Source organism: Haliotis asinina, chromosome 1 (genome assembly GCF_037392515.1).
Source record: "Haliotis asinina isolate JCU_RB_2024 chromosome 1, JCU_Hal_asi_v2, whole genome shotgun sequence".
Lineage (NCBI taxonomy): Eukaryota > Metazoa > Mollusca > Gastropoda > Lepetellida > Haliotidae > Haliotis > Haliotis asinina.
In genome coordinates this window covers 9,581,778-9,592,137 of record NC_090280.1, presented here as the reverse complement: position 1 = coordinate 9,592,137, position 10,360 = coordinate 9,581,778, and the positions used below count along the sequence as shown (strand labels likewise).

The 10,360-nt window shown below is 39.4% G+C and overlaps 1 protein-coding gene across 1 annotated transcript; it reads left to right on the top strand.

Moving 5' to 3' along the window:
* The first annotated feature begins 919 nt into the window (after positions 1-919).
* LOC137289994 (uncharacterized) lies at positions 920-9,349 on the top strand. Its single transcript, XM_067820897.1, has 5 exons — positions 920-928; positions 2,581-2,599; positions 4,115-4,387; positions 7,514-7,822; positions 8,835-9,349. Exons 1-5 carry the CDS (start codon positions 920-922, stop codon positions 9,347-9,349), a joined length of 1,125 nt encoding a protein of 374 aa, XP_067676998.1.
* Positions 9,350-10,360: the final 1,011 nt, after the last annotated feature.

The following is a 10,360-nucleotide window of genomic DNA, read 5'->3' as shown; positions in this document are numbered from 1 at the left end:
GTTTCCGGTAGTTAATTGCGCGTTTCTGGAAACTTCGCATGACTGTGAGGGGGGGCAAGATGCATCTGTGATCCACATTACACTACGACTGTATGCTACAAACGTGGCCACAGTAGCCATTTTCATTTGGGGCCAAGTAATCCGTAAGCATTATGCAATGTTATTGAAACGTTTCTTCTCAAGGGTGTTGTCAAGCAAGCCACAGAGACTGTTTGTAAGGCTATGCGAAGAAATTCTAACTCATGCTATAGTAATAAATTCTGCATTGATTATAGGAGCAGATATCAACACTTTATTGCGAAGTGCCGGTTTCGGAGTGAAACGTTATTGTGTTTGGGCGTTTCATTGAGGGATAATTTGCAAACTTTCTCTGTCGTGTCCAATCCACCAATCTGGCTATTCATTTAGGTAATGACTTGGTGGCACGTTTAAGGGTGTACTTTGCACAAGACTGCAGGTGCACACAGTTGCTCTTCGTGCAAGGCATAAAATTGTATTGATATGTGAGACAAATCATGAGCGGTACTGATTGATACAGTTGATTGTATTCTGTACTTTAGAATCCGTTACCCCTTCAAACAATCGCTGTATTTCTGTAACATGCTCTATTCCGAAGAGTTACCTCCCTTCCGCCATTATGTTCATGTTTGTGGCAACTCAGATGTGAGCATGACTTGAACAGGGAAGCAGTTCAATGTTTTACATTTGACACCATCTCGCAACGTTGGTAGGGTCTCTCGAAAGACGTCGGTTGGGTACGCATACAATGGTTAGACATCACGTGAGTCAAACAGAGGATTTCACCGTTTCACTGTTGTATTCAAAAGGGATACGTCAGAATATGAGGCAAATTGTGAGGATGGCCACTGAACGAATAGTAATAGGAGAGGGTAAATAGGATGCACGTTCCTTGGACGTCATGACTCAGGTAAGCATATTATATTTTTCAAATTTCGTCTCCACCCATGGACGAATATCATGATCCTCATTTCTGAGTGGATATTGTATAACTCTCCAATCAGCACTGATTAAGTTCCTGTATGAAACAGAAGCGTGGCCTTCTAAGCATATGTCTGTCAGCATGAAGACAATCGGCAATTCAGAAATGAAGTTAAAATGACCCAACAATCCCTTTTCGTTCTCCTCGACATCCCAATAGAATGTGTTGTGAAGAGAATGTAGCAGGAATGGTCTTATGTACTCGAACTTATCTCTCATGTAATATCCTATCCACCATCTTGTCAGATATTACAAATGTATGAGGATTAAATAACCTAGGCCATAATAGCACCAATGACACATTCCGGTAAAGACGGTGGCGTGAAGTAACTATCTGGACAATTTTAGTCATATAATATAAGTGAAGTACAAGTACATTCATGTTACTTTCAACATTTTCAACTATTTTAACTGTGCACTGTGTCTAAAATATATATTTGAACAATCTATCAGGAGTCAGGAGTCATTAATTGTGTTTCAATTGTGCACTTTGCATAGGTGGTTCTTTGTTGGAGAGAGACACCAGTGGGTGATACATACGAAAGTGAGAGTTTACTTCCTCAGTATATGATCACTTGGTAGAATGTTTGGGTTGTATTGTCAGGTGGTCTTTATTAGTAGTTATTTATAAATACCCTCCGACAAACCTCCGGATTCTTCGGATTCTTGCCTTCAACATCCTTACTTAAGACATTCCTTCTGGACTCTTGATGTATTTTTCTGCAATAGCACATTTAATCAGATGTCCTGTACCTGTGTCTATGCCCATTACAATACTTGGATATGTTTTCCTCCTGTAATGTTTTCAGTGCTTGTAAATATCATTGTTGGTCTGCCAATAAACTGAATTGTATTTTCCGTGAAGGCTGTCCATACGTCCGAACTCTACTGGTTAAGCATAAGTTCATCCTCGAACCAACGGGACGCACTTTCTGAATGCTATCTTGCAGCAAGTGTTACTCCTTGCGCATGCGACAATCATTTAATAATAAGCCGCACGTAAGTAACATGCAAGGGCTTTATTCCAGCTATGGGTTAGCAAATTGTCTTTTGCCCAAGGTGCTCCAATTTTTTTCAGGCAGCCTGACGAAGGTTCCACATGTACCGTTTGTGCAACGTGGCACTACGTACTTCATGTCCACGGCCATATCTCTGATTTGTAATGGATTCTGATTAATTATTTGGGACGATCGATTGCAATGTTTTTACATTCGTAATATGTACACTAAACACAAGATGTCGAGCGAAATGTTAATGCTGCTCATGGATCTTCTAACTCAAAGATTTGTGCTTGGGGTCATACGTTTGTCGCGTGTTGGTGATTTCTTGCAGCACTGTAACGTTTGTAATGATTCACATTAGACGAACTTTTTTATGTCACCACTGTAATAAGGAACACAATATTTCGGAGTAAATTCATGCTCCTTCATTGGTTTCTTTAAAAGGTAATGGCGGAGTACGAATTTACACCAAAACGTGACGTTCGTTAGATTATAGATGTTGACATCCACAACGGGTATATATGATACGCCCCCTTATTTAATAGTTCATTTGAACAGTTTTTGAATTTTCCATTTCCAGGATGACAGCCAACACAGCCGTACACAAGACCTTTCTGTTGCTGACACAATCACTTTGCGGTCAGTTCAACACATTTAGGGAAATCGTTTCAGTAAATGACATACTAACGAGTCATTTTAAATGAAAATCGATGCAAAGGTTATTTTGTATTTACGATAATGTAATACCTGAGAAATTTCAAAAGAGTTGAGAAACAAACAATCAGTAATCCACACTTCTACTATATTCTCCACAGTTTCTGCTGTACTCATCTGCTCACATTCCAACTATCTGGGGTCGTCTGGACAGCTGATCTGTGTAGGGGCAAGTCTGGAACACGTGTATGTCAACCCCAGTAGAATTAGCGTTGCTGAATGTAATTTGTCAAATGGATCATGTAGGACTCAGAACGTATCGGCCTCTGTCATCAACAGCACTCACTCAGTCCTCAACATTTCTCGTGTAGAAACAACAGATGCTGGAGAATGGCTTTGTAGTGCTGGAATTGATGGTGGTGGCAATTGTATTCTGACCGTTGTCAGTAAGTATATTTCAATTTCATTTTCCTAATGCTCGGACAGAAGAGGTATAATTTCAAAAGATGCCAAAGGTTTGTATTGATCATGAATGTTTGACCTTACATCCGTTGAATCAGAGCTCTGTGTTATGAGGCCAGGCTCGTTATTATTAACTCACAGTAACTGTCCTGTTAATCAAAGCTAGCATAGTGTCAATTTATAAAAGCTTTTCTATTTTGTGTATATATTTTAGTTGTTTACCTATTTTCAAAAAAGGATCTGTAGAACTGGATATTTAGGTAACCCTTAAACGACATTCAGTTTGCGGTGAATTACATATTACAGATTGTTTCATTGTCGCGTGGTCGATCATGGCGCAGTGATGCATCTCAATAACCATGTCAGGGATCATGCTTCCCCTTTTCCAAAGAAGCAAATGGTACAATTGTGATGACAATGCGACACCAAAGCTTTGACAAAAGGACCGTTGTCAGGATTTCTTTAAGTATGTAGTCAAAAGAGCAGTTCACCGCCAACATATATTCTTGTTCGGACGTCTATTATTTGGTATAAGTTTTTACTGAATTCTAAATGAACTCAAATACACGAATATGAATTGACTGACGTTTGGTTTAATGCATCTATCTATGTACACGTTAAATCCTCAGCAACATATGTTCTTGTCTTGAAAGACGATCAACCCTACTCATTCGTTAAACTGACTTAAGTACTCGATACTACCCGAAATGTCCTGACTGATGACGGCACATGTGCCAATAACTGACGTGTCTGTTCCAAACTAGAATCGAAATTCGCGTTCATTTAACACAAATGCTGTTTGCCTCTGGTGTCACAAGACACAAATGAACATGCGAAGGCTGTAGCAATGGGTTTGCTAAGTACATGTTTCAATACGTTTGTGAATGATCAGTTCATATACTTCAGTGAGAAATGTCAATGAAACATTTATTAAATTGGTTTACTCTACTTTCATTTATTCAAACTATGCTATCATTTCTAAAGTTTGAATGTTTCAGAGACACCAACGTGTAGCATCACCAGTAAGCAGAACACTAACTCACTTGTCCAGTACCAGGATATGTCCCTTACGATGGACGTACGATACTACTACTGCTCCACCGGCCACAACATCTCCCTCCTGACCGAAGCTGACTCTGTACCAAGTGTCACGGATAACACCTCATCAGTAACACTAAATGTGACGGACTCCCATCTGGGCAAAGTAGGACTGGTGTTTAGATGTGACAGCAGTCAGTGGAGTATAGAATGTGCTGGGGTGACTAAATTCGGTTAGTCTTAACGCATCCAAATGAAACATATAACCAAGTGTATAAGCAGGTGTTGATCTAGCTTCTAAATATAGGAAAATAATGTAGTAACCATCAAACGTTTTGACTTACTAGCCTCTCATTTCAGTAAACTGTTCTAAACTAGATTTTTGAAATACATTCTATTCTGTTTATAAGTACTGTTTAGTTGTCGGTCAAGAATTTACTGTCTGTGAACTCTCACTCTTGAACGCAGTTTATCTCCCGTCTGTCCGATATACCCCTCGCCGCATCCAGTGCACTTTATGACATATATGAGATTCTGAGGTGCGCCTGTCATATTTTCATGTACTTCGAAGATTTGATCAGTTTTGAACTGGTATACATTTCCCTCTATTAGATTTTGGCGTGTATCACAATGTGATCTCTCGCATTTAGTTACAGATTATGTTTTTTAACAAGGCTTTTACCAAGTTTGCCATCTTCAAAATTTGCTTGGTAATTTTTCCATGACCATTGCTTTTAATCAGCATGCCCTCTGATAGTTTATCTTTTAAAATGTCGATTTTTTGTACGGGCAGGCGAGGTTCACAAACGTTGGTAAATAGTTAAGGATTTCTAGGGTTTAATGTGTATACAATTGGAAGGACAATTCATGATTCCTTAATGTTTAGCAGTTCACTTCTGTTCAGTTCTTTTGCTTTAGCAAGAGAATAGTTAACTACTTGCCTGGTTGTTTCTGTGTTAAATAAAACTTTTAATTCATTTAGCCTGAAGTCTACACGGTCTGAATTTGAAACCATGCTGCATTTTCTTCGCGCTAAAGAGTAAAGGACATTGTCTGTTGTGTGGCGTGGGTGACATCAGTTGTAGTCTAGATACTGTTTTGAATCTGATACTATATAATGTATATCCTTTTACAATGTTATTTGATATTGAACCGTGCACATGTGAAGATGTTTATTGTTTATCTCTCTCGTATAAGACAAACTTGGGTGTAAATTTTGTAGCATGTTGGAAATCAAATTCCAAATCACTTTCACTTCGTTTCCAGAGAATAAAACAGCAGTCATCTAAGAATCTCTTCATTGATGTTGAAATTAAATAGTTCGCCAAACGTCTCTTCTATTTTAGAATATAGTTCCTCCAAGTATCCTAGAACAAGGGTTGCATAGGTAGGAGCCATATTTGTGCAGTACCATTAACTTGTTTATAATGGGAACCATCAAAACGAAAAGTGCTATTGCTCAGGATGAGCTTTATTCTTTCGGTAATGAATTGCTTAGGTATTCGATCTGGAATCACAGACAGACCTTTTTGTAGCCAGTAGCTCATAGCTTATATTCCTAGATCATGTGGACTATTGGTGTAGAGATTAACAACAAAACGCACCAAGTTTGTACCCTCCTCTACTGATTTGGGGAGACTATTGAGGAAATCAGTATTACCCTGTAAATGGGTTTTGACGTGTTGGGTGAAAAAAGAAACGCACGGGTAATTTTTCAACCCACTTTAATCCCAGTCAGACTATAAAAATATTATGACACCAAATTATATTGAATACTAGTACATGTTTAAATGAGCAATCAGTCACCAAAACAAATCACCTGGTAAAAACAGTAATCATAAACACGTAGGTTGACAGATTTGGATGGGGAAGTGCAACGGTGTAGGCGAAATTTTTTTCTTAAAACCGAAAGAACTGACTAAATGCTTATAGAGGGAAATCTTACCGCCATTCATTAAAGAGGTAATATCTTTCCCGTTTACGAACAGATACAAAATTTTCAGCAGGATAACGGCACACCTCATACAGTACGCATCACAATGAACTTCTTCACCAGCCAGAATATAACCGTGCTTCCATGGCTCTCTGTATCCCCAGATTTTAAACCACTTGAACACCTTTGGGATTATCTTGATCGACGGCTTTAACGACGTCAGACGCTTCACAAACTACGGCAAGCATTGTAGGATGACTGGACTAGAAAACCCTGGATGCGGATCCGAACACTTATTCCGTCTATGCCCAGGAGATCCCAATCAGTGCTCCAAGCAAACGGAGGTCACAACCGGCACTGACATTAAAGCCGGTTCCGGTGCAGCGCTGGGGTTGTCGTGACATAAACGTACCTTCATTTGGTGCAGCTTCCCATTGACCCTCATCATACAAAGCTTGATATCTGTGAGGGGTTTATTTACTGTGCTATTGTCATTCAAAATACAGATATTTTGTTCCCAGATGAAGCTCTGGGAGAGGTTTTTGAGAGAGTGTATATCTTCAAAATTGCTTAACCTATGTGGTGGACATTGTGGCCCCGCAATAATAGGTCGTAATTTTAAATCATTCGCAGATTGGGTGATAGACTTTTACTGAACTTAATAACCGCACTTTTGTGAATTTGAGGAAGTCTTTCATTTGATTCGAAATTAATCAAGTAATCTTTTTCTTTTTACTGAAATAGGAATCAAGTATATATTTTTTTAAGATTGAAGATTACTGTTTTTTCCGAGCTTTCTGGAAGCTTAATATATACCATGTGTAAGAATGTCTAGCGACAGCTGCAGATGATAGTTGGTGACCATGAAAACTGTCACAGGCTCCGTCTTTATCGGACTTTTGATTCACAATGAATTCATTTTGGAGAACGAGTTTAAGGCTTTCTCTTTTTCCCCGAAATGTTAGATCTACCTTTATAAGAATGTTCTGTGAAAGGCAATTCCTTACATTGCTCAAGGTCTTTATCAGGGGCTTTATTTTTACCAGCTTTAGGTGTGAAGTTACTTTCGTTTTTAGCGAGCGTCACATCTTCAGTACCTATGTCATATTCAAAATGGTCTCTATATGTATACATATATGTTGTGTTTTGGTACACACACACACACACACACACACACACACACACACACACACACACACACGCATGAATTACATGCATTACATGCATTACATACATACATACATACATACATACATACATACATACTATATATGCATGCGTACATATATACATCTTGAATCTTTCAATTTATGGGTAGAAAATATCCATAAATATATGATTTTATGTTTACATCCTTATAGCAACATGTACTGAACGTCAGTATTATACTATCGTGGCTTCTTAGTTTAGCCATTTCATTTAACAGCCCCAAAGGAACCGGAATGTATCATCACCAGTGACAACGACACAGAGGTTCTAACCCTGCACGAGGAAGTGACATTGACCGTGGATGTTACTGCGTATTACGATATACGGGGCTCCTACTGTTCTGCAGATTCAAACTTCACACTGCAGACAGGTGACGTCTCGCAATTACTACATGCTGGTGACCAGGGTCTTTCACCAATAACATTCAATGTGACTGAAACACACTTGGGTGGGGTAAGGCTGCTATTCAACTGTCAAGTGCAGCACTGGAATCTCAGCTGCGGCGGTGTGACCCGACTCAACAACAGTGAGTAATGTGTGTTTCTTGAGTGAGAGATCCTAAAACCACAAACATATGTCCCGTGCCAAAACACAATAATGCTTATATAGTAACGATATCCTGCCACGGGTTACCACTATCCTGTCACTATTTGGTTTGTTGTTAATTGTATTCCATGTGCAGTATCCTTACATCATGCCCAGAATCTAAATGCTGAGTTTGCCATTCATGAATAATAAACTGGAGCTATCGATAGAACAACCTCTTGTAAAAATGTCATTCCGTATAAATAAATACGTAAATTTATTGTTTATCCAATAAACACTACTGTGTAAGTGTATTGGCATATTGTGAGTGGGCGAGTCTGAGCTTTACGTCGCGTGTAGCGATATCACGGCGGAGGGCACCGGAGATGGGCTTCACACATTGTGTCCATTGTGCACTATGAACGTAATTGCATGATATTGAAAAATAATTTATTTATTCATTTATTTATTTTCAATATCAAACGATGATTTTTACCTTGCACATACCAGAAGTATTGTAGGCTCAGAACTGTACAATGCCCACGTACTATAACTGTACTCATTGTGCATGAGTAACACCGTAATCTGATTCAACTTATCCTCGCAACCCTTGGACACGACGCTGCGTGTATTAATTCAAAAATCGTATTTCCATGGCGTGACTTTACTTACAACAATTCACTGTCACGTTTCATATCAGTCCTTGCCAATTTACAAAACAATTCATATTTAATACGTTGGCCTCATCACAATTTCTTGCCTTCTTTCGATCGACTACACGGTCGCGTGTCCCAATTTCTGCATATGGCGACGGCGGGTGGTTCTCGGGTGACGGCTGAGTGTAGCAGATGTTTATATATACTCCTTAACATTGCCACGGGTTGCCCTCGTCGTGTTGATCATATTTTGATGTGATGTGAACCACAACCTCTTCCACATTTCATCTGATATCACTTTTGGGTCTAATTGAAATTATATATCATGCTCTTGCTTAAACTTCCCCTATGTTACAGAAAGAAAACCAGTGGACCAAGTAGCGACATCCTCAGTGCTAATCATTTCTGCTTCTGTAGTTGGCAGCCTGGTTCTAATCGTCGTCATCGTCATCGTGTTTGTCGTTAAGAGAAAGGTAAATCGAATAAAACAACGCTCGTCAGTTCAATCTTGTTCGCCTCCATACATAACTGTGGGGAAACCCACAAGTGCTGTTTATGCTACCGTGGAGGGGAATAACTCTATCCGACCACCATCTGGTCCAGGTCGACCCCACAAGGTAGATGTGATCGATGCAGGAGGTTATGCTAGTGTCGCAGATGTCGTCACTAACGGTGAACACACATCTCCTTGGCCACCAAGGGATGAATCTGATGAATTATCTGCACCATCTGCAGATAGGCCTAAGAAGGAGATAGGTGTCATTGTACAGAAGATTGTCCCAGAAGATGATCAAACATGTGTTAATGAACTGTATGCCTCTGTAAACAAGCTGGAGTATACGACAACAAAGAGTGATACTACATCAGTATGATAAATCATCATTTTATTGGATCAACAGTATGATTTGTTCTGTTTCAAGTTTCGAAATTCAATTACATTTCACTATAGTTCATCTTTTTGCTACAGAATGGAGGGGCAGTGAGATAGCCTAGTGGTTATAAGTTTTTTCGTCACGCTGAAGACCAGGGTTCGATTCCCCAAAATCTGAGAAGCCCATTTCTGGTGTCGCTCACCGTGATATTGCTGGAATATTGCGAGGTTAGATAGGGACATGGTTTCATTATTCTGTAGGTATAGTCATAGAATGAAAGGCCACACCGTGTAAGATTGTAGGTACAGTGAAATACGTTGGGAATTCCTTATCATGTAAATAATGTCAGTTATTCTGGTTACCAATACTTGGCCATATACATGGGTCAGATTCTTTCTTCATTGTACAGGTGTACATATGTAGGTGTAGATATATGTCATGTGTTGTCAGTATAGACTACACACTAACCAGAGACCCCAATGCTGTGATCAGGGGTGACTTCATGAATCGTGTGGTTAGGTTCGTTGATTGCCAGCCAAAGTAGCGGACAGCTGTTGAAATTACGAAAGTTGTTTTCGTAATATCAGTTAACTGGATAGATAACCGGTATCAGGGTCAAAAATGAACGAACGACCTGCTCTTTTGTAGTTTTATAGTCTGTGATTGTCCGTCACAGCACCTTGCACAACACCTGATATGGTAGTGAACACCAGTGAAGAAGATATAAGTGTCTGAAGTGGGATGGTCCTTAGCAATACATACAAACGTAAGAGTTGGGGATGCATCTGTGTAGGGTGTATAGTGGGATGGGGGTGGATAGTGAGTCTTCACGCAAGACAGGACACGTTCTTGGAAGGAAACCATTTTTTGTTCTTTAAACATTATACGTTTTGAGTCACTCGCGTCATACTTAGGGAATAGCTATTTCGTTACGAACTAAGAAAATATACTGAACCGTAAAAGAAACGCAAGTTCATTTTATTGCAAACATTCAGTTCAATACTTTTCTCG